Source organism: Pteropus medius, unplaced genomic scaffold (assembly GCF_902729225.1).
Source record: "Pteropus medius unplaced genomic scaffold, Ma_sr-lr_union100, whole genome shotgun sequence".
In the NCBI taxonomy this organism is placed as follows: Eukaryota; Metazoa; Chordata; class Mammalia; order Chiroptera; family Pteropodidae; genus Pteropus; species Pteropus medius.
Window position 1 is genome coordinate 23,192,870 of NW_024349797.1, and position 26,868 is coordinate 23,219,737.

The 26,868-nt window shown below is 52.5% G+C and overlaps 1 protein-coding gene and 1 pseudogene across 1 annotated transcript in view; both read right to left on the bottom strand.

The window, feature by feature from the left end:
- The window catches only part of CDC42BPB (CDC42 binding protein kinase beta), a 92,746-nt gene that overhangs the window by 15,166 nt on the left and 50,712 nt on the right, over positions 1-26,868 (bottom strand). Inside the window, 18 exon segments of the mRNA XM_039884288.1 lie at positions 781-858; positions 1,223-1,312; positions 4,557-4,636; positions 6,190-6,284; positions 6,908-7,056; positions 8,856-8,958; positions 9,255-9,379; positions 9,736-9,841; positions 9,946-10,190; positions 11,179-11,289; positions 12,745-12,987; positions 13,811-13,944; positions 14,961-15,080; positions 15,163-15,329; positions 16,984-17,063; positions 18,440-18,688; positions 20,476-20,676; positions 21,518-21,611. Coding sequence (XP_039740222.1) covers positions 781-858; positions 1,223-1,312; positions 4,557-4,636; positions 6,190-6,284; positions 6,908-7,056; positions 8,856-8,958; positions 9,255-9,379; positions 9,736-9,841; positions 9,946-10,190; positions 11,179-11,289; positions 12,745-12,987; positions 13,811-13,944; positions 14,961-15,080; positions 15,163-15,329; positions 16,984-17,063; positions 18,440-18,688; positions 20,476-20,676; positions 21,518-21,611 — 2,470 coding nt within the window.
- On the bottom strand, positions 14,158-14,276 carry LOC120619904 (uncharacterized; annotated as a pseudogene).

Consider the following 26,868-nt stretch of genomic DNA (forward strand, 5'->3'; position numbering starts at 1 on the left):
GAGAGGACGCTGTGTCTCTAAGGCTCGAACACTGCAGAGTGGGAGGATTTATCACTCAGGGGACATAAGTGTGGTGGACCATCTGTAAGAAGCCAGGGAGCGATCAACACAAAACCCAGGCGCAGTCCACATGTGTGGTCCCCAACTCCACGAGAACCACAGACCAGAAGCCGGGCCTCTCGTGCGTCTCAAACAGCCGAGTTCCTTATCGCTAGGTGGCGTGGCTGTCGATGGCTGAAACCCTAAAAGAAGCCACACCTACGTTAAAGGAAACCGGTGCCCAAGCACGTGAGCCCAGGGCCAGCTGGCCCCGTCCTGGCTGGGATGCCGTGACCTGTGCTGGGCCCGTCCGCGCTGGCGTGCAGAGCTCTCCAAAACACACGGATGAGAGACGCTCTGTGACGCGCACGTGCACTGCGCTCCCACGCATGTGGGGGAAGAGTCCCCCACAAACCACATGGAGACAGAGAAGCAGAAATAGACTTGGAAAAGGAACTTAGTGGATATAAAACAGAGCAGTTCCCTCAGGAGAGGGCACTATGGTGGGGGATGAAGAAGGGGACAGGGGAGACTGAACTCTGAAATTTTTCAATTAAAGTGCATTTGTGTGTCGGTTCAATGACGAAATCACAGATCCTGACGCTTCCTAGATCATTATTAGGAATAAACCATTTAGCGAAACACAAGGGTTTGCTGTGCGTACAAAAATCATGCCTGTCTTGCTTACACGGAAGTCACATTCAAAAACTGAGAAGGCGCACGGGTAAAAGCAAGGCCTACCTTCGGTCCAGCCAGAGTGAGGGCCTGTGACGGGGGCAGCGGCCCGGAGGGCGGCCTCTGTGGGGCCCGAGCCATGTCCTGGGAGACAAGCAAGGACAGGTGAGTGTGCCGTCTAGCTCAGCACTGCTCCTACACGTCAGCCCTGTCTGCGATCACTTCTCTCTACAACTGATCAATAATGAACACTTCTGCATTTTTAATTCACTGCATTGTTGACACACCTGTCCAAGCAATCGTCACCTGGCTGGGGCACTGAGAGCAATTCGGAAATGCAAGCCAGGCTCAGAGCTGGGGGCTGCGAGGTGGGACCAGCCGGCTGGCCTCGGCCTCAGAGCAGCTTCTGTTCAAGGGCAGTGGGTGGCACATGGACACTGGGGCGGGGGGATGGGGCAGGGGGAGCAGACTCGAGGGTCTGCAGTGTCACCGGGCAACAATATCTTACTTCCTGCTGTTCTGTGCTTGTGGCCACGGATGTCAACGGGGACACTTCTGGCTTTGGAGCTTGTGTTTCTTGTTCACTAGCTGAGCTCGTCTGTTGAAAAAAAGGCAAAGAAATAGTGGGAATGAATGAACTTATTCTGCAGAGTTCGAACTCTAACGACACGTTCTTTATTTAAAAAACACACTCCACTGGGGACCCAAGGTCCCAGTACAGGTTCTTATTCCTGTGAGTCCCCGGTGTCACGGACCACCCCCCATTCACTCACAGCTGACCTGCCTTCCCTGTGGACCGCTGCTGTGGCATTCTAAGGCTGGAATGGTGAGTGCTGGACAGATGGAGTCCGACAAGTCACAGTCAACAGCAGCAGAGACAGAAGCCATCTGGCCTCACCTCCAGCTGCAGCCCTCCCCTCCCCGTGTCATTCAGCAGTGGCTTCGTCTGTCCCTGGCAGCCTTAAATAAAGCAGCTAAATGCTTCTTCACCTTATTTCAGGGATCAAGAAGAAATTCTCATATCGACAGAGGCCTGTGGGCCTATGACCAGAATAAAAATTTCCCTAAAACTTTTATGACGCACAGAAGCAGTGTTTTTATTCTAATAACTCCAGATCCCCCCATTAATTTCACTGAAGCTAAAGCTCCGAAGCTAATTTGAAGCAAAAGGTGTATTCTAAAACCACTTAAAAAAATGACCATTTTAATAAGTATTTCTGAAACTGATTTCATCAAAGGTTGTTAGTATTCACGCAGACATGCACACGCCGTTTCGTATGCTTGTGAGCGCCAGCGCGAGGAAACCGCACGCCAGCACAAAAAGGAGCTGGGAAGTGCCCTGTGAGAGCCGTTTTCGGCTGTACCTGATGTTCCACACCGAGATCCCAATGAACCAATCAGAGAAACACTTCCCGACAGTTGCATTAATTAGGCTGCTGTGTAAAGAGCCAAGTTCAGACGGGAAGGGGGTGCATATACACAACACTCATCACGATTGTATACTGCAATCTTCGGATTTGTAAAGAAATTCACAAGGGAAAGACTAATTATCAAAGCTATAAATGTAAGCAAATTTCTCCCATAAACAAGGTATTTTAAATGAGTTAGATTTCCAGCTTTAGATAGAGAGCAAAGGAATATTAAGTGATTGAATTTTAGCCATGTACCCACTAGTTTCATTTAGTTGGTTAATTATCAAAAGGATGCAAATTAAGGAACGGGAGACGCCACATTTGGAGCGCTGCTCCACGGGTGTGAGTGACAGGCGACGGAAGCCAGCATCGGCAGTGACTTACTTCTTCCCAAGAGGCTAGCAGGGAGGATGCGGAGGAGGAGACAGAGTCCTTGGTGGTGGCAGACAGGAGGAACAAAACGATCATTTCCCACCCAATAAAAACATGCACGAAAACATACTGATTCGGTTGTGGTGGCACACCATTTCTAGTACTAAACGGGTTTAATAGTGGGAAGGGACACAGAAGCTTCTAGAAGACGATTCTTGGGTCTGGAAACACCTCCTAACAGACCCAGATTCTGACCAAGGATTTTTTTTCTATCAGCAAATGTCCTTCCTACTTAAACCACAGAGAAATTCAAGAAGGACTGAAATTAAACATTAAAATGCAGGCGTGCCGGCTACAGAGGATAAGGTGCTGAGACCAGGACCCCCATCTCCAGGCTGCAGTGCTCTGCAGTCGTCCAGAGATGGGATGGTCTGAGCTGGAAGCCACCTGCCAGAGGGACGGACCCTGCCCACTACTTTAAGAGAAAAGCCGTGCTTTCGTGGCCGCCTGCCCCCCGTTAACGATCACCGTCCTTGGTTCCTCGCCATCTGACTCACTCCCACCGGACGGGGCCTACACGCAGCGACGGGAAAAGGCACGCGGCCCGTGCAGCGGCAGGTTTTCCTAAGAACCAGCGTGCACCTGATGCTTAAATGTATTTGCTTCTTAAAGATTGAGGACTTCAAGAAAAAGACAAGCACTGCTGATTTGATAAAACAGCATCTGACAGGTGAATGTAACAGGTGTGCACAAACCTGCCTGGATCTTGCAGCAGCTCGTCCGAGCAAGGTCACTGACGCACGCTAACCCAACCCACTGCTGGCGGAGGCACCCAATGGTCACCCGCTGACTGCTCACTGCGGCCCTTCCCAGGGACGAGGTCTGGTAGACCCCACCTCAACCTAATGACCAGACTTAGCATCAGCAACGCTGGGCAAACTGGCCTCCACATGTGGGACGTGCACACCTCCTGTGCAGAATCCGTGCCAAAATTTTCAACCCACATCTAAGCAAAAGGATGTAGCAGACCAACCGATAGTGGAAGACACTCGACGAGACACTGGTCTGGGTACTAGAAGAATACCCATGCTACAAAAGGGGAGGGCACGGTGCCAGAGGAAAGGCGACCAGAGTCGTGATGGCTAAGGCTGGCTGGGCCCTGACCTGGCGCACCCGTGCCCACACCTTCCACACAACAGCGGTGTCGGGGTGACGTGGGCATGCCTGCGTCTTAGGAAATGAACTCTGAAGCATTCCGGGGCCACTGATGTCTACAACTCACTTTCAACTAGTTCGGGGGACAGAAGTCTTTGTGCATACGGACAGAGGGAGCAAACGTGGCAGGATGCCAGGACAGATATGTACGTTCCCTGCATTGTTCTCTCAACTTTCCTACAGGTTTAAAATTTTCTAAATAAAAAGTCGGAAAACCAACAAAAACGACAGACATCTCACAGAAATCTCGTGAACGAGATTTGCTTTTGTTATTTTTACTTTCTGGCTTGCCTCAAAGGGGCTGCTAGTAAGGGTCCACCCCCACTGTTCTGGAAAAAGGGAGAAAGTCTGTAGTGAAGCAGCACAGCGTAAGGGGGGAGCAGAGGGGTTCACGCTGCGCTCAGCGGCTGTCTCCGAAGCAGACAGCACCCTGGCCGGCCGTGTGGCACCAAGCTCCAAGTCCAGGACCACGACGAGGTGCCTGGGGCCGGGCTTTCTCATAAGCCACCCCCACCCCACCGAGACCGAGCTGTGGCGCCACAAAGAAGTCACCCAGATGGCAACACGTCCAACTCAGCCTCCGTCTGCTGCGGTGTGAGAATCTGTATTTAGAAAGTCGCCTGAAACACCGACCGTGCAGGCAAGGCCCGCACAGAAGTCCCCCCGAGGATGCTGATCACTTGCCTCGCCAGCCCCCACTCAGTCCTGGGAAGCATCTCTGGCATGCCAGGTGAGCACAATCGAGGTCAACAGTCAGATGTTAATTTACTGGAGTGTTTGTGGTCCCACAGGTACTCAAATCATATTACAAATTCACGCCACTTTTTAAAAACGGCTACTTACTCGAAATGTCAGATCGTGTGTGAGAGGAGCAGTGTTGAAATACTCAAAAACAGAGTCCTGGAAATCTGGAAGTTTGAGTCCTGTAAGGGAGAAGAAACGTCAGCTAAGGTAGGAGACTGCGCTGTGTCACGGGCAGACTCAGTGCCACGAGACTCCAGTTCTCCCGAAGTCAGCGGACGAACCTGAGGGGGCGCCACGGAAACCACCACCACACGTTTTCCAGAGCTGGATGCGTGAACTGAAAAGTTCACTTGGGAGAGTAAACAAGGAAGATTAAAAATCTCTCTAAATAAAAGGGGGATGGGGGTGACCTATCGGGCACGAAAACAGATCCACAAAAGGCTCTTGCCCACGAACAACGAACAGGGTAGGAAAGCCAGAAACAGCCCGGTGCCCACAGCAATCTTCAAAATCAATGGAACGAGCCACGTGAAATCGGCTGGGAGGGCGCTTTGTGATAACTGGCATCGGACAACTAACTAGCCAAAGGAAAACGATAAAACCGGATTCATTCTCCGAACTGTACGTCAGAGTGAATTCCAAAGGAATCGGTAACCTAAATTTAAAAAAATGAAACCATACAGGTATTGGAAGAAAACACGGGTGAACTACTTGAACAACTAGGAACCCAGAATATCTCCCTATGACTTAAAAAGAAAAAAAACTGATACATCTGACAAAAGAATTTTAAAAACCCTTTTGTTTGGCAAAAAACAGTATCATAAGCCAAGCAAAAAGATAAAAGACAACCTAGGAAAAATATTTGCAACTTCTGTCACAAACGAAAGCTCAATTTATAAAAAGCTTCTGAAAACTAAGAAAAAGACTTAATCTAAATCTTTAAAATGGGCAAAGGACACAGAAATACAAGACAGAGAAATAGAAATAAAAAATAGCCCTTAAACATTTAAAAAAAAGATGCTTAATCTTGCTCATGAGAAAAACGCAAACGAAGTCTGTACTGCGATGCTGCTTCTCATCTAACCAGAGTGTGAAATCATACTTTGTGGGCGAGGCTGTGGGAGCAGGGACCCCACAAATGTACAAGCCTCTGGAGTGGAATCTGGCAACATCCAGCAGAAGCATATGCACACCTACCCTTGGACGAGCAACCCCACTTCTGGAAATCTACCCCAAAACAGACAGAAACGTGAAACGTCACGGGCACACGGCTACACGTGGCAGCATCTGTGAGAGCAAGGACAGACAGCCCGGTGCCGTGCCACTGGGCAGCTGTGGCCCACCGCAGTGCCCTGTGTGACAGGGAAGGGACCCCAAAAGCCCACGCACAGAATGCTGCACGCAGCGGGCCTTTGCAGTCGGGGTCAGGATGTCTGACCACACACACACTCTCTCACACACACACACACACACACACACTCACACACTCACACACATACGCGTATTTGCTTTATGTTCTCAAGATGAAATGAAGGATCAAGTGGAAATGGTAGCTCTGGGGAAGGGATCATCGAACTCATCCTATTCCAGAGCTTTGGCTTTGGAATGACATAAGTGCTTTCTTTATATAACTAAAACTGTTAAATCTAAAAGACATACAATCTAAAATAAAACATTTTCATTAAAAAAGGCTTTTACTTTAAAAATGTAGAAGCTTAGTATTTTAATTTACCAGTATCTGCTCTAAATTTTTCTTCCATCTTCTTCTTCAAAATTTCCATTTCTTCTAACAATTCTCTATTTTTGGCTTCTGAATCCTTTAGTTTACTAAAATAAAAAATAAACGGCTTTAAGTGCACAGAGAACAGGTCACCCACGTGCTGGCTGTGACAGGATGTGAGGGCAGGCTGTCTCTCACGCCCAGGGAAGCGTGGGACCGGGCAGGGGCTGGCCAGCCTTACTGGCGCGCCTGGCACGGGCGGGCCCCAGCACGCTGCACGATGGAGAGCACACGCGCTCCAGTATCGTAGACAGAGACGGAGTGTAACATCAGGGAGCCTCACGGGGTTTCGACATTCCTTATCTCTTTGTTGACGAGCCCTGTCCTCAAGGACACGCGGCCCAGATCACGTAGCCAGCAGACTTGTGTCTTTCCCATAACGGGAAGAAGGCAGCTGCACCCAAGGGTGCTCTCATGCGGCCCGGGCACGGGGTCTCGTGGTTCCCACGCCTCCCTGGAGGGGCCGAGGGGCCGGAGAGAGCCAGGCCGCTACAGGTAACACGTGGCCTGAAGGTGAGCAGGCCGGTCAGCGCCAAAGCCTGGGACCTGCCCTCACTTAGTGGGGGACACTGGGGAATAACTCAGTGCCATCTGTGAGGGGGGACAGCAGGCACGTTGGCATGGAGCAGCTCGGGGCAAGCCCAGCGGGAGCCAGAGCGCGGACAAGCACCTTTCGAAGGAGAGCGCCGAGTCCTTGGCCCGCCGCAGCTCCTCCTGCACGAGCTGTTTGGCCCGGATCTCTGCCTCCAGCGCCGACTGCAGCTCCAGCCGCGCCGACATGTCCAGCTTCTGGCTGCGGCGCACTTTCCAGAGGGGGTCCTGCGATGGCGGGTCAAAGGTCAAAAACACACTTTCAAGCTATGTTTGCTTAACGAAGCGAATGCCAAAAATAAGTGGTTCATCTTCATCTAACCTCAAACTTTAATTATCGCATTTAAACATCAATTCAGATATATCAAAGTCCCTCGGACACAATTTTAGTTTTGACATATTATGACTTTTATTTTCTTAGAGATATAAAGAATAAAATTTTACTTTTTTAAAAGAGTAAAGTGGATCCTATAGTGTGATTTCTACATGGGTCCACTGGACTCTTACCGGCAGAAGCTGTGTGATGAGACCACAGTACCTTACGTTTCCAACATCTTGAACGTTTTATTTCCTCATTTTAGGAATTACGTCATCACTCATCAATTATTCCTACCTCTAATAAAAGTCTAAAATAATAAGAAAAAGGAAGGACGGAATGATTCAGATGGCGCAACAGTGAAATGCACCAGCTCGATGGCAGCGGTTCATTGTTGGCCGACAGCACTCGCTGCTCAAGAGGTATAAAGACATCTGAAGACACTCGTTTAAGGTTTTCACTGACCACAGCTGAGTGTTTTTCATTTTCTGATCCTAACAGTGAAGACAAGGAAACTGAGGGACGTTCCACAGTTAAGGACAATCACGAGTGGGTGTGGAGGGACAGAGGTGCCAGTGAGTCTCCAGATGACCACGTCCTCGATGAACTTTCTCAAGAATCGATAAGGAAAAAATACACTTCTACGGAGAAAAAGGAAATATAACCTCATCCAATAAGAACTATTCACGCCAAATTTTGCAGTAAGAATTTGGAAAATCCCATTTTGCTAGAATGACTCCTGACACTGTTCTTTCATCTGTGAGGTTTGTGTACAAAATTTATTTACTGCAGCTCATAAGTGCCAGTGTGTGTGTAAACACGATTGGGAAAAAAAGTTGAAATGAAAGAAATTTATTAATCATTCTAACTGATGTTTCTAAATCTGAAAATGAAAATGTTTTCCAATTATGGGCAAACATGACCACATTCCTTTTTTAATAAAATTATGAGCTGTCACTGTTTTCAAAAGTGCTGTTTGGTGATGCGAGCGTGGGGAAGGGGTGGTAACGACAAGCTGGGACCCACGCGATGTTCACGTGACGCCGGCATCGCTGCTACAAGATTCGGGATTCGTGAGACAGATGAGTTCTGGGTTCTCTGCGATGGGATGAGCGGTTAACCTACCTTCGAAGGTGCTGTGCCTTCTGGGTAAATATATTCAAACCAGAAAAGCGAGATAAAAATTTGGGTTTACTAAGTCAAAGTTCTAGCTAAAATTCTAATAAACTTGTTTCACTGTGTCTTTACTCTTTCTTCCATAAGTCAGTCACAAAATAACTCACATATTTTTAAGAAAGTAAATTAGACCAAGAAAGCAGACTCGAGAAGGAGGGACACGTGTGGCTGCCACCCAGGAACTGGGCTGAGATGACGTTCCCCTGAGATGATTCAGCCCCGAGCTCGCCGCACTCCGGGCGCTCAAAACATACAGACTGGGCTGGCTGGCTGGCGGGCCACACGGACCAGACAGCTCCCGAGGGCAGAACGTGTCCTGCTGACACAAGATCTCCCCGAGCCCGGGACCAGGCACTCGCTCACTAAGTGAATGAATGGCTCCCGAAGTCTCGTCACCTGGCGCTGACAGAATGAGGGCACTCCTCAAGCCGGTGACTTCCCCACCAGGACTGCCTGCATGGCACGCCACCACCCCCCTCAAGTGGAAGCGAAGCCACCGAAAACCCCAGAGACAAGACCGCCGGACAAGACCTACCAGCCTGGGCCCCGGGCTGGAACTCCGCAGGGCCTCGAGCTCTTCCGTCATCTTGGAGGCGAGGGCCTGAAGGTAGCCCCGGGCGTCTTTCTCATCGCTGACCCTGCGGGGTACCACAGACCGTGAGCACCAGGAGCCAGAGCGGATGAATACCTCCCACCTCCCTCAGGGCACAGTGGCCCAGCGTCCGATCAGACACACCCATGACAAGTGTCCCTGAGCGTGCAGGGCTGTGCACGCCTGACCCACACCTTCGGTGACTGGCAGGGCTGCTGCTTCATCTCCGGTCCAGTGCGATGACCACTGGACAGGACTGCCGCCCCCAGACAGCGACTTGGGGGCATGGAGGTGAGACCTGTGCCACACTCCCGAGGAAGCCCGGGCTAGCCGCGCACGTACCACTGGATGATCTCCGCGACCTGGGCTTCCCAGTGGGCCGCCGACTCCTTCTTGGCCGCCAGGTCCTGCAGCTCATCCTCCAGCTGTCTGTTCTGAGCCGTGAGCTTATCCACAAAGGAGCAGAGCTGGAAGTGAACGGTTGTGCCACACGGCGTGTTATTTGGCATTCTCGTTACCATGGCTGAAACTACACGTTCTTTTGAAAGTTTTGGATTTTCTTTAATCATTATGAAATATTTTTAGACTAAGTTCAGGACAGACTGTATCTAACCCAAGTCACATTTCAATACAGATCTGAACAGAAAAGTGGAGTTAGTGATTTCAGGTAATTAGCAGCGTTTAATCAAATGAAAACATCCCATTTAAAAGATCAAACGTGTTAATTCATTTCAAAACAGAAACATTGACAACAGCAAACTCCCAGCGCTCGAGAATGGAGACGCCACAGCCCCCGGCGCGGCGGCCCGGGTCTGTAAGTTACCCTCTCGTTTTCGGCGGTTAACTTCTTGTTTTCCTCAAACAGCAGAGCTCGTTCTCGTTCGTATTTGTCCTTCACTGTGCCGACGGCCTCCTCCATCTCACTGTGCCTGCGGGGAGAGGGGGGACGGTCCAGCGGCTCCCGCGCTGCCAGCGCCCCTCCCACCCGTGGCCCGGCCGCCCGCCCTCGGCACCGCGGGGCCGTGAGACTCACCGTTCTCGCTTCGACTTCTCCAGTTTGTCTTTCAGCATTAGGATCTCCTTCTGCAGGGCCAGCTGGTGGCTTTCGGAGTCGTGCACCTCCTTTTTCACGTTTTTTACTTCCAGCACGTGGGAGGCTTCACGTCTGACCAACTCCTCTTCATAAAACAAGATCTTCTTCTCAAGCTCGGACTTTATTTTAGAAATCTCCTGCTGATGTTCTAAGGTGGCACCTGGTCCCCGGACTCCTTGCTTTGTCTGATGACAAAAGTTAAAATTAACCACAGAGCTCTGTGCCCTCCCTCAAGGGTCCCGGCGCGCGCCGCCCCTACCACACGCAGGCACCCATACACTGCTTGCTCTGCCCTCCCGACAAACACTGCGCCACGTGACAGAGCTAGTCACGTGGTCCTTCTGACACCTGCAAGCAGACTTCGGGGGGCGAGGGCATCGGCCTTGAAGGAGGGATGTGCCCAGAGCGTCTCCTTGCTCTGCTCTCACTCACGCAAGTGTCCCCCTGAGGGCTGACCGCGTGTCGGGCCTCCCTCTGGTGACAGCGTTAGTGAGGTCTCTGCCCTCCTGGGACAGAGGGAGAAAGACTGGCAACAAACCAGCACATAAGTGACAAGGCAATAACACAAGGTAATGTGATAAAGAATTTGGGGGTGGGGGGGTGGGGAGTGCGAGACTCCTGGCCAGACCAAGTGGCAGCGAAGATGATGGAGAGGAACATAGCCTTGGGGATGTCTGCTTGGGGAGAGGTGACGATTCACCGATGGGCCAGGTGCGCAGTGCAAGAGGGAGAGGGAAGACTCAGTGCCTCCCCTTCAAGAGTGTGGCCCACAGGAGGGGTGCCTGAGGCCGCAGCAGGCTGAGCAGGAGGCCCACCGCCTCCCGCCTGTGCTTGTTCCCCCACTGCCCGGACTTCAGATGACCAGCCTGTCCCTTCCATATCAGCATCAAGACATGGCCTTTAAGGAACTTTTCCAGAAATGGCCTCTACTGAGTTTAGAAACCCGGGGTACAGAGAGGCATGTGTTATTTACTAGGGCTTACTATGAACTGAGAGAGAAATGAATGGGCTTGGTTTTTAAAAGTGAAAGCAATCACAAAGGCATGTTCCTGTCCCACCACCCGTCCATCCCCACATCTGGTTGGTGCTGCCCGGTGACATCCGCCTGACAAGCACGCTGCTCGAGGCGAGTCCCACCGCGGCCGTGGGCTGCGAGGGCAGAAGAGGGGCTACCTTGAGGGCCTCGAGCTCACTTCCTATTTGCTTGGAGAAGCTCTCGCTGTGCTCACGGAGCTTGCGCTCCTTGGAGGCCTCGGCCACGGCGTCCTCGAGCTGAGCGCCCAGCTGCAAGAGGAGAGTGTGCCGCTCAACAGCGCGAAGCACGCCCGCCACACCTCCGCCCGGAGGCCGCCGGCGCGGACGGAAGGAACCGCGACAGCCTCTGTGACTCGCCAGCTCCTCAGACTCTGTCACGAGTTAAGGGCTGAGAACACACCTTAGGGCTTGACTAGAAGGTCTGCTTAGTAAAAAGGCAAGTTTAATTCCAACTGAAAGCATCAATTTGACGTTAAATTTCAAGAAAGGGTACTGGTCTGCGAAAACAAGTACTCTGCTATCTGTAGGACACAGATTCATTTTTGCGTGGAAAATTTCAAACACCCACGAACGTAGAAGGCGTGGTGTCTCAGCCCTGCACCCAGCACCTGCCTGGACCACCCACACACCCGCTCCCGAGCTGTTCCAGGGCAGACCCCGGACAGCGTGACACGCCATCCAGAACGAGGACAGCAACGCTTAATCAGGGGTTTCGGCCACTGACTTACAGCTGGCTACAGTGACCAACGCATCTGGGCTGCAAAATGAGCTAAGAACACAGACAGGCTCTCCGAGGCCAGACGACAGAGCCGACCGTGACGGCAACGAGGGCGCGTGTACCGCAGGCCTTTCGACCCACGGAGCTCACGTGTCAGTTCAGCAGAATTTTACACTAAGGGCTGCTGAAAATACGTCAGTGGTCACTCCCCGGACACGCGGACCATCAGGGCAGCGGTTCTCAGAGTGCGTCCCGAGACCCGTTCCGGGGCCCGCGGAGCCCTCTTTTCCTCATTCCCCATCTGAGGAGCTGGGTCCCCCTCACAGACGCTACCCCCAGCAGCGCATCAAAACGGACTGCACGCAGAAGCAGATGCGACGACCGTGGCATTTTCTACCAAGCCAGCTAGCAAAGTACAAAAATGCGGAAATTGCCACTCTTCTCACTATGATTCTGGGGAAGATAGCTACTTTCCATTAAAAATTTTATTAACATAAACATGAAATGGATTTATGGTCACACGAGAAACAGCCTGTTGTAATTTCCAACGCGGTAAATATTCAGAGCTAAAAACTATGCAGACAAAGGCTCTCAGGGCCTCGGCACTTTCTCGGTGCGCAGCCCGCGGGTCCGGGAGTGGCCCTCCGGCCCCCGCCCACCCTGCCCCACGTGGGTCAGGGGCTCAGACTCGCGTGGTAGCTGCAGCCCACTGGGGCGCTGACGCTGCCTTTGCTGGGCATGAAGACCCTCCGTTTATTTCAAAAGGGAATTTTTGAAAATTAGTATTGACCAAATCTCTAATAACTTCACAAATGGATGCCAAGGGCTGAAAGCTACAAAGCAAATGCTTGGCACATCGACATTCGGCTTCACATGAAATTGAAGATCTGTTTTAAAGTAGCTGACGTAATGCAACCACGTTTTCAAAGACGTTAAAATCACACAAAAGTCCCAAGAGTGCCACCCCGAGAACCCCCAAAAGCTACCTCTTTCCTGAGCTTCTCAGACCTGCGGACGTCCTGCCGCATGGCGTCGACTTTCTGCATGGCGACCTCCACCTCCTCCTCCTTGTCTCGCAGCTGCCGGGACACCTTCTGCTTCTGGGCCCGCAGCTCCGCCATGCGCTCGTTGAGCTCCGAGAACTCCTGCAGGGCGAGCTTCCGCTGCTGCTGCGCATCCCTGAGCTCCCTGGCCTGGGACTTCAAGCGCTCCGAAGCCTCGGCCAGTTGCTGGACAGAAAGAATCACAGAGGGTTCACGTTCGATTGACAAAGGTCTGGAAGGCCGGGGGCTCCGTCTCCCACGGTGCCGAGGAGTTACACGTGACAGCGGTGCTGATCACAGACTCCGGCCACAGGCCCACGGGCCTGCCTCCCAGGAACGACGCGCGGCCTGGGAGCCGCCTGCGCGCGGTGCTGAGCGCCGAGCCCACTGTGGCACGCGGGGCAGCACTTCGCAGCCTTGCTCACAGCCGCCGGGCTGGCTCACCTAGCCCTGTGCCATCCACACTGTCACACGGGTAGACAAAGCATGAACCCGGCTGCCCGCCCAGTTGCTTGAACCCAGCAGAATCAGAACAGGACACACTGTACACAGAAACGCTTAAGATTCCGATCAAAGTAAAGGACTGTATAAAGACAACTGCCAAACAGCCAGCCCGTCACATGTCTGAGGTTTGGATGCTGGCTGTCCCTTCAGCTGCACTGACCACTTCCCCTCCCTGCACCTGGTCCCATGACGATCTTCTGCAGTGCCCTGTCGTTACCAACAGGTCCCTTCTGGAAGAAGGGGGCCGGTGGCCTAAAGCCAGCTGGGCGAGTCATCGTGGACCGAGACGCGGGGAACCCTGATGGCCTGAGCTGCACGTCTCTACTTCCACACTGGGGGGACACTGCGTACTGGGCAGGTGGCGGTGGGGACAAAGGTCACCATTGTGAAATGTGTGCCAGCCAGGGCCGAGGGTCCTGGGGGAGGTCTGTAAACCCCGCCCGATTTTGGCCGTGGCGACTCCGCACAGCCGTGTGGGGCCCGTCCCGCAGGGCCGGCCACGCACCTTGTGCAGGTCCTCCTTTTCCTGCCGCAGCACGCGGCACTGCTTCTCCAGGCCCTTCAGCCGCTGCGCGGAATCCTCGTGCTCCTGGCGAAGCGTCACTGTGTCCTCCAGTTGTCGCTCAAGCCGATTTGAATCTGAGCAAAGGAGAAAATAAATCACGGTCCCTTATGTGTGAAACTGTTACCTGACTTACCGATAGCGAATCGTTAATTCCTGACACTCTTCCACTTGGAGGCCCTTTCAGACTCACACACTCACAGTGTCACGTGCACGGCCACCTGCGCAGTGAACAGACTCACTAGACTTTTCTCTGACCTTCTTCTTCTTATTTTTTATTTACTTTTTTACGCCTGCAGCACCCGGTCTTCCTAGCTGGTCTCCCATCCAAGTCCTAACCAGGCCCAACCCTGCTTAGCTTCCAAGATCTGACGAGGTCAGGCACATTCAGGGTGGCATGGCCGTAGTGACCCTCCTTTTAACAGCTCTCTTGCAGGGCCTGTGAGCCACAGGGTGGTGCGCACGTCCCTGCTAACCTGTGTAAGCTAGCACAGCGTGACCGGAGGGCACAACAGGTTTTAGTGAAAAATGGACTTCACTGAAGGCTTTTTCTGGATCAGGATGGGGTTCCGGGGAAGAAACAGAGAGCAGGTGACTGACTCAGGTTTGATGTGGAGATGAGAGTCAAGTGCAGCACCCCCCCAAGTGTCAGGTTAAGGGGTAGCACTCGGAAGCGAGCTGAGTCTTCAGGAAACTTTGATAACCTAGGAGCCACAAAAGATAGATGGTGACAACAGACCTAGCACCTAGAATACTGAAAAGCAGGCACAGAAACTGACAAGAGCTTCGGAAAGAAGTGAGGCACAGCAATTCTGTCTCAGCTAAAACAAGAGACTGAAAACAGAGAAACGCGAGATACTCCGAGAGTTTACGGATCATGCACGAGGACTCGATTCTAGCTGCAACTATAAAATTATACTAGAGCTAAGCAAGTTGGGAAAACAATTTCAAATAAACCGACAAAATACGTCAACTCTTTGCTGACACGTAAGCTTTTCTTCTGCTTTTCCACCTTACAAGACTCTCGAGTTTCCTTTGCAGGGATTAACGCCCTCTGAGAATAGAGACTGGGCAGCTAGGCTTCAACGCATACCTGCTACTTTATTCTTCAAACGTTCGATTTCTTCATTCAACCTTTTGATTTCTTTATCTCGGGCTGAAGTGCCCAGGGCCCGCGCTGACCCGTGGAGGGACTGGACGGTCTGGGTGGACTCTAGGGGGTAGGAGACGCGGCGTGAGTGCAGGCCCCCAGCGGCCGGCAGGCCGAGGCTGCGGCAGCCGAATCTGCTCCTCACCTTGCAGCTTCCTGCCCAGCTCCAGCTTCTCCTGCTCTAGCCTGCGTATCCTTCGCTCGTACGCTTCGACCTGCAGGCTGTTCTCTAAATCCCGCTGCACCGCCTCGTCCTTGGCCAGCGTGCTGGACTGCAATGCGCTCTTCAGAGAGCCTCGGTCAGAAAAACAGCTGCAAAGCAAGCGACAGGGTTTCTGATCCACTGGGCACTTACGCTGATTTCGCGAGCATTTAAAAACGTCCTGGAATAAAAGATACGTCTTGTTAAACTGGCAAACAAAAATACGCATGGAAAAACTTTACTGTCTACGGAGCCAAAATGAGACCAGGGTCTCCCTTAAGGCAGTGACTGGATGACGGTGGGCACGGAGAAGGGCACGGAGAAGGGCACGGAGAAGGGCACGGCCTCGGGGCTGCGAGGCAAAGAAACTGCCCCTGCAAGGAAAGGGACGTGCAGCTTCTAAACCAGCACGTTCCCCTAACGACACGCGCAGGAAGACATGGTCCCTGTGTGGGGAGCTGGCCGGCCTGGCCCTGCTGGCTGCACGCGGAGGCTTCACTGCACGGTGTTGGGGATGGCGGTGCGGCCAGAGCGGCGAGAGCCTTCAAAGGCTTCCTGCTTCTGCCACTAATTAGGGACAGTCCCTGCAGCCCTCTGGGCTCGTCGCTGCCTACAGACTAAGCGCCCGGTGGGGCTCCTTCAATCCCAGAGCTCTGGCCGGCACAGCCGAGCTACTCACCAACCACCAGCCACCTCGACACCATGCCTGGGTGTGGGCCAGCGCTGCCCGCACACGCCAGAGCCAGAGATGGCGCTCTCTGCAGAGCTGCGTTCTCGGACTGTTTCACACGCTATTTTAAGGTGACGTGCTGGCTCTGAGGGGCCCTGTTCCAGGAGGTCCCTTGGCCCGACCTGCCAAACTGGAGCCTCCGAGCCCGGGACCTGCAGGCCTGACAAGCACCTCATGAGCTGGAATGCACCAGAAAGGTCGAGAGCCTCCACACCACGGAGAATAAATCGGTACACCCATCACCTCCTGGACCGCATTCCTGGGCTAGAAGGCATCAGCCGTCACTTTTACTCTGGGACCTCACACCAAGACTTTCTACAAGCTCGAGCGCAGAAGCAACCCTCTCCTGAGGAGCTTACATCGGTTCAGGCACCAGGGCTGGAAGACGCTGTGAATCAAATTCCGTGACCTTCCCTCAGACACTGTGGCAGTTTCATGGGCGACTTTACCCGCCTTCCGCCCTGACCGCTCTCCTCTGGCAAAAGCTGCCTTTTAAAAGTGAGCACCTCAGGCGGCAGAAGCCTGCAACACTGGCCGACAGGTACCCACTCGGGCGGCGCCGGCCCACAGGGCTGTCACACGCAGGGCTCACTCTGGGCTCTGCAGAGTTCCCCTCGCGCCAGGCAGGAGCTGTGCTCCAGCCCCGCCGATGGGAACTAGAGCTGTGACTAAAAGCCCTGAAAAGTGACAAAGTGCCCTAAAGAAAGATAGCTCTCAGCTAAGCGCAGTGGCTGTGGTCACTGAGGTGAGGTGCTGCTAGCCTCCAGGTCAGGGCCAGCGAACGCGGCCTGGGGCCGCCCCTCCTGTCTGTCTCTGTACCTCCCATGAGCTAAGAATGGTTTTCGCATTTTTAAGGTTGTTAAAAATGATGTCAAAGAACATACCGCAAAGACGACAAGCCTCAATCATTTGCCGTCGGGCCCTTCCCAGAAGTCAGTGACTGGGTGTGCACTTCTAAAGGACAAGCCCACCACACGTCCCCTGGGCAGGGCCCCCCGGGGAAGGCTCTGCCTGCGACGACAAACCCGATGTACCTTTCCGTTGTGAACGTAAAGCCGATGAAGGGCAGATGCAGCCCGGAGAAGCCCGAGTGGGAGCCAGGAGGCAGCATGTCCTGCACGAGAACACACACAGCGCAGGTGAGGTCCACGTTCAAACAGACGGGGAGGAAGGAGGGAAGGACGTCACCAAACACTAAAATCAAGAGTGCGCGGCAAGGACCACGGGGCCTTCTAGAACGCTGACTCCGCGGAGTCACCGGCATGGGAGCTCGGTCTCGGCAGGCTTCTCTCTTGCTCCTGGCTCTACCTCACGTACAATGCGGTTAAGAGGGTAAGCTCTGCTTTCGATGATGATGATGGCACAGGATGAACTTGGATCAGGCTAGAGAGTTTCGAACCTTTTCTAAGCCACGGCACCGGTGCTCAGCATGGTCCTGAGCAGACACCAGCAGTGGGGGTGCGGGGCCGCCCCCGGGGGACGTGGGGCAGAGGCTGGGGGCTCTCGGGGTCTTGGCCTGAGGCAGAGATGAGGTTTGGATCCCAAAAGGAGACTACTTTAGAGGATCCTTCTTTATTAAAAAGAAAACCAAAGTTACAATTTACCTGAGTCGTTTCGGTGTGGGAATGGTTCCCCTGGCGTCCAGGAAAAACCCTTTCAACAGAACCTTCCTCAGCGGTCTCACCTGGCCTACAGTTACACTCTAACTTTAGTTAGAGAAATTCTCTAAATTATGCAGTAATCAAGATTTTTCCTTTTTCTTGTTTAAACCTGTTACTCTGTCCCCAAACCAAGACACATGTATGGACTAAAAAGTTTGAGTTTGATGAGACCGAAGTAATGTGACAACATATGAGCAAAATTCAGGGGCCTGTCAGACCAGGTAAGACACCAGACGGGTCCCAGAGCCAGGAGCCAACTTGGAAAGTCCACAAACTTAAAAGTCGGCGAAAAGACTCGGTCTCTGCCTATTGTCGTCACCCCTGAGCTGCAGCACGAGGACACGTGTGTGCAGACGCCGCAAACGGGCGGAGGAAGCGTCGACGTGCTGCCCCGTGTGGGGCACACCAAGAGGGACCGGGACTGAGAGGCCTGCCCGCCGCCCACGGGGCTGCAGGCCGGACTCCCCGCTGGACCTCTAAGCCAGAAGTGGTGACTGTGACCGGCCGGCCTGAGGTGACGCTCCGACATGACGCGGATGACACGCTTCGAAAAGGTCCAAAGTGCCATGAAAATGAAAGCTCGGTATCTCTGACGAATTCCAAGAGAAAACATCTACTTAACTCACTTTAACTTACTGAATAAGAAAGCCGTCGTTTTAAAAAACGGACATCCATGGCCAAGCTGAAGGCCAGAATAAGAGATACATTTTCTTGGGACATCTGCCTCATTTTTCAAAACTCGGCACAGTTTTCAGACACGTTATCTCGATAAGCAACCCCTTCGACGTAACACGACGAATACGCGGACCCCCCGTGACACAACACTTACGACGTTTCTCAGCACGTCGTCATCCACGTCAAAGTTGGATGTGTCGGAAGGACTGCTCACGTCGGGGACGTACGGGGCTTCCAGGGTCCGTATGTTCTCCCAGTTCAGCCCTTCAAAGAACGCGTGCTTTTTGAAGTCCTCGATGCCGTTCTGCCCGAGCCGGCGCTCTCGGCTGCAGATCAGCCTCTGAATGAGGTCTTTCGCCTCTTCGGAGACGTCCGTGATGTGGGACGGGAACTGGAACCGCTCCTGGGGGCGGGCGTGCGAGGAGAACGTACTCAGAGGACTGTACGGGGCACGGGCATCACAGCACAGCGCGCAAGCGACCAGAGCGGCGCTTCTTACTTCGCGGCAACTAAATGAAAATCGATGCTCATGAAACCGAGCTCCAGGAAGGCGAGCGGGAAAGCCGTTAGTCTTGCTGGCTTTATGGCTTTATTCGTGACAGACCTGTTACCACGCGGCCTATAAATTAATGATAAACGTTCACCTATCAAAGTGGCAAAGAATGCTGACAACACGCAGTGGGTGGGGACAGAAACTGGCACGGCCTTTCGGAATGCACTGTGCCGACATCTATGGCAATTCCACTTTTAGAAATTTATTCTAGAGAAATAGTTGCAAAGATATAACATGCTCGCAACAGCGTTATACTCTGACCAAGAAAACTGCCCGTCAAAAAGTGACCTGTTATAAACAAGCCATGGTGCACAAAGAAAGGTTCGTCCCTGCAGGCTGACCAGAAAGACGACAGAAATATCCTGACAAAAAACCCAGCTGGACGCGAGGTAATTGCATCTATTTACCACACGCGTGTCCCTACTCACGGCCGCAAGGCAGAGTGGGTCTAAGTGCTGAGCCCTCTAAGTCCCGTGGCCTCAGCTTTGTGAGCTACAAAAAGGGACAACAAAAGCGCCACTTCCTGGGCTGCTGTGAAGATTAAAGAAACGAAGGCACGAAGAGCGTGGGACCAGGGTCCCAGGAGGCAGTGTTCAGAGCTGACCGAGCCCCGCTGGCTGCCCTAACCGCGTCTTCCGCTGAGCAGTGGATGGAGTGATTTTCACCATCTACTGTGTGCACTTGGCGTTGTCTCGAGTTTTTATAGTGGGCATGTGTTAATTTATAAATGAAAAAGCTTATTTCTACTTTAGGAAAAGTGTTTCTTGAAAGGAGAACTTGCTGAGAGCTTGAGAAAGTGCGAGACCGTTTACCACGTGGGCGCGAGCTGCTCCGCCCACGAGCAGGGCTGGGGCACGCAGCGGCCTTGACCGGGGACGTTTCGGGGCCGCTTCGGGCGCGTGCAGTGACAGACGGCACGAGGGCAAGAACGCCACAGCTCACGGGCGGGGCGGAAACTGGCGTTAGAAAGAAATGTTTGAGTGAGGAGCATAGAGGGAAAAAATGACGAAAATATTAGATGGAAGAGGAAATGATAAAAAACCGAAGAGGAGGAAAGATGGGAGGAAAGACGGGAGGAAAGATGGAGGCAGGCAACGCCGACACGGAGAAGGAAGAGCTCGGAAAGGGGACGCGGACGTTAAGGGGAAGGGAAATGGGATCGGGAAAGGGTTAAGGACGCCCCCACGCTGAGACGTGTGATCCGTCCGGGATGACTGACTTCTGGGGAAACACTGAGAATTAAGTGGGTTGGCATCTGACTGATGAATCCAGACCCACAGGTCGCACTGCCCAACTGGTGCTCCCCGCCGGCCGCCCCACGGCAATGCACACGCCACACGGCCACCAGGGATGTCCGCGTCTTTCTGCCGTGAATGCCGCCACTCTCCACCAGAAAACGGAACCATGCTCGAAGCCCCGACGCCCACACCCGCCATGCCCGCAACCCGGGCCGAGGCCACCTCCTCGACCTCTCCTGAATCTCTCGGCTCCCATGTGGCCGCCAGCGGCCAGCTCCCGCCCCACATCCTCCTCCCGAAGGGCTGGCTCTAACAGCTTCCCGCCCGCGCTCCCTCCTGCTAGGCTGCTCTGGGCCTCGGAGCTAGAACCCGGCAGGACAAGACAATGTGTCATCTTACTTCGTGGTTCATGATCTTGCCGTAGGTCTCCACGAGTGACTCCGCGTAGAACGGCGTCTCTCCGTAAAGCATTTCGTACATGCAGACGCCCAGGGACCACCAGTCACACTCGGGGCCGTACTTGCCCATGCCATCCTCCATCGCCTGCAGGATCTCCGGCGAGATGTAGTCGGGTGTGCCCACGGCCACAGAGGACTGAACCTGTGGGGAGAGGGCGTGCTGGAGATAAACCCTGTGATGGCTCTAACGTCGGACTCCCACGTTCTCAAAAAGGGATGACAGATCGTGAACATATCACCAATACCACTGGCAAATGATCGTGACCGAAAAACTTAACAATTCAAAATTCAATGCAAACCAATGTTCTTTGCTGCCTAGATTGGGGAGTTTCCAAAACGCGTGAGACTTTCTCAACGCCCAAATGCCCACTGCAGCCCCAAGTGGCATCGCACGCCCTCAAGGGGCACCACAGGCTCTGTCGCTCAAGGCATGGCCCAGAGACTAGGTGCGCCCAGGCCAGCCCTTCTCGGACTTCGAGGCGTACGGAGACCCCTGTGTTGGGCTCCTGTAAGGCAATGTCTAAGCCACGGCACTTCTAACACGCCCCCGGGGGGTGCACTAAGGCTGCCCGGGCACTGGCCGGGTGCTCAGGCGTTCCGCAGACAAGGAGCCAGGAGGCCAAGGCCCCTGACAGGGAAAGGAGAGTCCCTGAGCTACGATGTGTGCAGGAACGGCCTGGACGCAGGGCCACCTCTGCGGGGAGCCGGTGTCAGCGAGGACAGCAACCACCATGGAGAAAGCAGGGGCCAGGTGAGCTGAGAGGTTGGAGCGTGTGGAGAGCAGGCAGGATGTGGGGACAACAATCACAGACGGCCTGAGGAAGGGCCAGGCTCTGCCCGGGTCACGCCTGAGAGGAGGGCCACAGGGGACGAAGCAGCACCCAGACTCGGAATGACGCGGCAGGGAGCTCTGTCCCGCCATGTGACCAGGGTGACGTATCTGCACCAAACCCCAAACCAGACGGAAACTCGAAAATACCTACAGTGCCATCATCGTTCATCTTCAAGCACGATCCAAAGTCGGCCAGGCGGATGTGACCATTCACGTCCAGAAGGACATTGTCAGGTTTAATGTCTCTGTCAGCAAAATAAATACATAAGTTAACCATCTCCATGCAACACAGCAGATAGGTCAAAGCCCTTAAGCAGGAGTAGATCAGTCCAACGATCGAGAACAGCCTCTCCGTGCCCTGGCGTAGTCGGGCTTGGCAGCAGCGGTCATCACCACCGCCCGTCCTGCACACGGATCTCCAACTAACCCGCCAGGCGCAGCTGACCCCGGGCCCGCTCAGGAAGCTGCACACTGAACACGCGAATGCACGACGTGCATGTGGTCTCAGTACCGCAGAGCGCTAGGAAGAGACGGAAAGCAACGTAAACGGATGGCGTGTGACGTGTGGAGGGAGTCAGGTGGCCGTGACCACTGAGGAGACACCTGGGCAGAGCCTCAGGGAATGAGGGTCAGGTGACGTTCTGGAGCAAGGCCACTGTGGGCCAACAAACCACCACGTACTGCACCCCCAGAACTGTTAGAGAAAGGCACAAAGGCCTAAGAATTAAGTAATCTGCCCAGTTACAGAGCAACACGCCGAGACAGGAAGGAAACGTGAGTCTGTCTCATTAAACTCACTGTCTTACCCGCTGTTCCGTGTGCCTGCGAACGCCGAGCAGGGAGCGGGGCTGCCCTCCCTGTGACAGAATAAGCCGACGTGACTGGACGGTGTGAAAGGGAATACACACTTTAATAGCAAAGGAGGATGTTCACCAAGGGTACAAGGATGTCCCCAGCAGCACGACTCGTAACGGCCAAAAAGCAGAATCCACCTGCTGTCCACTGCAGAACGGACAAGAGGCTGGGCAAGCCTCATGTCACCGACGCTGCACCTCAGCGGAAACAAACGGCAGACAGCAGTGGAGACAATAAGGAAGAGCCTCACAAAGTGTGAGCAAAAGATGACAATTCTACGCCCGAAAAGACTCACAAACCAAAAAGAAAACTCTAGCACAGTGCCCAAACCGAAATAAGTCCCCTTAAACACACACTCAGGAATGTGAAAAACAAAACAACCCTTCAGTGAGAAAAACGAAAACTAAGAATAGAATTAGACAAAAGTTGGAAGACATGAAAATAATTCATTTAACTTTGGGAAGAAAAAAGAAACGAAGACTAAATTATAAAATGCCCAAAGAAGAATAAATTCAAATAAAAGTCTAATAAAAGGCATTGAAGAAATGAAGAAAAAGCTCTAGAAGAATAAAAATGAGACGAAGAAAGAAAAAGAGTCAGAAGCAGTTGAGGACCAAATGGAAGACAGGCAAAGCAGGCCCAACATATACATAACTGGAGCCCCATGAAGAAATAAGCATAGCTAATGTCTGAAACTATAATCTAAGAGAACGTTCCAGGAAAAAAAAGAAGGCCCGAATCTACAGACTGGGGGATGGAGGCATCAAAAAAAAAATTCAAGATCTTATTTTTTGGAGGCAAATTGATACGAAGTTCATACAGAATAACTGACATGTGAGAACAGACAGAACACACAGGAAGGGGTGTGACAGGGGAGCCGGCTCCACGGTTTAAAGCCTCCGTGATGAAAGCTTACGGTCTTGGAGCGCGGGCAGACAGAGACACAACGGAGTAGACACAATGTCCAGAAAAAGACCTACCACACGAAGAAATCGAGTATACGACAAAGGTGTTACTATCGCTAATCAATGGGGTGAGACACAGAGAAGCCAGTGTTGGGATAACTGGAGAGCCTTTTAATGAAAGAAAATCAGATTCACTTCTTGTACTTCATATAAACTCCAAATGGATCAGGGATCCATATATAAAAACGCAACTATACAAATGAAAAAAATAAAATTATTAGAAGAAAACAAGGGTTTTCTTCTTTTCTGGAGATAAAAAAGGGATTTCTAACAATGATTCAAAATCCAGATGTAATAAAAGGAAAGGTTAATAAATTTAATGCACAAAAATTTAAAAAATTCGCCACCTATATTACATATAAAAAACAAACATTTCTTTAAAGTTGAAGGAAAACAAAAATCCTCTAGAGAAATGGACGAACGACACGAAATAACTCACACAGGCACACACGCAAAGACAAAAAATGATGTTCAAGTTCACGAGAAAGTCAAAAAAGAAAATTACAACTGTGCATCACCTTTCGTTCATCAGATGGCGAAGATTCGAAAGTTTAAAAATAAAAGCACGCTATGTTGCACGGCTGCCAGGGAACCAACACTTTCACAGATGGCTGCGGGGAGTACAGAAGATACGCCAAGGGGGAAAACTGGCAACTTCTAACGAAGCGAATGCTTTTTAATAATATGCAAATACGTATCTAGTACATATGTCATTTCTCTGCTTGTGCACAAGGGTATTCATTGCCGCACTGTTTCTAAGTGCAGAAACTGCCTGAGTGTCCACTGCGTGAACTACAGCGCCCATATCTACGTGTAACGAGTACTACGCGAGCATCAACAAGAACGGCTCTCCATGAACTGATATGGAATGATTTCTAGGGTATCTAGGGGAAAAAACCAAAATGCAAAAGTGCTTATTTAGCATGCTGCCTTAAACTGAAGCAGAAATAAGGAAATATATTTATCTTTATCTCTGCTTATCTGCACGCGCGTGTGCACACGCACACACGTGATGTGCAGAAGACAAGGAACTTATAAAAAATGGGGGAATGAGGTGGGTGGGATAAGAAAGGGAGGGACATTTCTCTGAGAATAACTTTGTACGGTTTTGGTTTTACTGAAACATGTTTATGTTCTACATACTAAAAAAATGAAATTAAATCAACAAAGACAGGGAGGGGAGCCTAGGATGGAAGCTGACTGAAGCCAACGAATCCAATGCCTGCACATTGAATGAATAACATAACAGCACTGAAAAGGGGACTTAACGGTTGGGGAAAAAACCCAAATCAAAGTAACTTAGGACACAGAACCTGACGTGTGCAGGTTGGATGTGGGAAGGGGGAACTGCGGACAAGTCCTGAGCTCTTCCGGGTAGATGTGTTTTTGGTAGCACGTGGGCAAAGCAAGTCTGAAGCTATTTCAGATATGATAGGACTGGACGAACAAGCCGGTGTGCTGGAGTTGCTGGGAGCCAGCGGTGTCACCACAGGAGAGAGCAGAAATACAGAATGGCAAAAAGCCGGAAGTTAACTCGTGATCTGCAAATCAGTTATCGGTACGCTTATATAAACACGTGTGCGTATGTGCATTATTTTACTAGCTCCACCCACCGAGGAGGCTTAGAAGCAGACACCCTGCAGTAATAGACACACCCAGCCCCCAGATCTTGGTCTTTAAAACCACTGCCCACTAAAGGAACTCTTCAGAGAAATGAGTGCGGGCAGAGGAGGCAGGAGATGAGCCAACACTAACGCAAGTCTGGACAACTGATGAGCGCGTGTCACGCAGGTGGAGGTTACAGACAGGGCTTCCACTGGCCAAATATGAGACAAGATGAGCACAAAAAAAAATTAAAGAGTGACAGATACCAAAACGAGAGACAAAAGGATCCATGTAGCCATGCTGGTAACAGGAGCGAGGTGCTCTGAAGTGGGGGCCCTGTGCCTGGCAGTCATCTGTGACCACCACTGTGAAGACTGGCCCAGGCCCAGGCGCCGGCAGACACTAAGTCTAGGGAGGAGCTGCGAAGAGGAAGCGGGCACTCGCATGGCCTTCGAGTGTCCTTCCAGATGGCTTCTAGACCGAAGGGGAAAGCACCGCGTGGCAGGACAACCGCTCCCTGGCTGAGAAGCCGGCAGGGTGGGGTGCTCCAGAAGCCCCCCATGCCTTCCAGGAGTGTTCAATTGCTATCATTTCCATGAACTACTTTTTTTTAATGATGCTGCGGTTGTTCAGGCAGTGTGGTTCTACTTAAAATACAACTAATCAACATGTCTCTTAAGGGGACGCTATCTGTATGTAGGAGTTACAAAGGCCCCTGGGCAGGGCACCCCTGCTGGCCCGGGGGAAGGACAGGGCCGGAGCTTTGACCAGCGGCGCTTCTGAGCCGGGCAGGTGGTCCCCATACCACCCAGAGAGCACCCAACCCAAGACCTGGGGGTCCCGGTGGGCCGCCACCCTGCTGGGAGCTAACTCAGTTCATTCTCCCTCCAAACCCTGCGGCAGCGGCATTTTCGGGAGAGCCGGGAAGAAACTCCAGCGGAGGCGCCTCTTCTCTCGGGCCGCTGTGACTGCTTAGAAACAGAGGCATGGGGCCGAGTCTACAGCAGAGGGCGGAGCGCAGCCCGATGCCCCTCTCCCGTCCCCCCGACACCAGGGCAGGGGGGACTGTGCTGTCCATCACTGTCCACTTCCAAACGGCACGTCAGCATCACTCACCCCTTGTGGAATTTCCTGCTGCAAACCCAGCAAACGGCTTCGGCGGCAGCAGGCGCAGGGTGGGGCCCAGCGCCACCGGAGACGGCCCAGCCAGCGCCTGCCTGGTCCCCTCAGTCACCTCTCCTTCACCTCCTACCGCTCCCGCTCAGCTTTCTGTTTGTTCCAGGTTTTCTATGCCAAGACCTCTGTTCTCTGATTACTGCCTCCCTTAACGGTGCACCTGCTCAGATTTCCTGCATGGCATCCTCCCTTCTCCCTGGGGGGTGTGATGTGCTCCGCCCGCAGTCCTGTGTCCGTCACTCTCGTCTCGGCCTTTGCTGGTGTCCCAGCCTGGCCTCTCAGGCCCCGTGTGGTCCCAGTTCCCCAGTGTACCCCACACTCAGTGAGCTCCTCACGGGCCAGCTGCCAAAGCCAGGTCACAGTCATCTGCCTGGGACGGCCCAGCAGACGGGTGGTGGGCGCTGCCTACAGCTGCCACGACCCACATCCAACCCCAGGACAGGGGCCCAAAGCCGCGGTCTGAATCATGCTGCTCGAGCTACAGTGACGTGATTCTTGCACTGACAACACTCACGTACTTCTGGCCCCAGAAATGTGTAGTTCAACTCACTCGCAGGTACCTGTCTGAGGCTGGGGCAGGGCCGACGTCCTATAAAATCTGACTTAATAAAGTCACTAGCAAAAAGAACCTTTCTGCTTTTAAACTGGGTTGTTCGAGCCTAGTCTGAACACTGAGCTGACTTTGAAGGAAAAAAGTTTTTGATTTATATACTTTAATGTCTCCTACTATGCCCGGAGATTAAATGACAGAGCGAAGCTTCTACAGAGCCAATTAAGATGAGGAGAAAGCTTTCTAATTAGGAGGAAATAGAAAAAGATTAAACCATTAAAAAGGTGGTCAAAGTAATTTCCCTGGAGATGTGTGACAAATACAGAACACTGATCGCTGTTGTGAATTGGG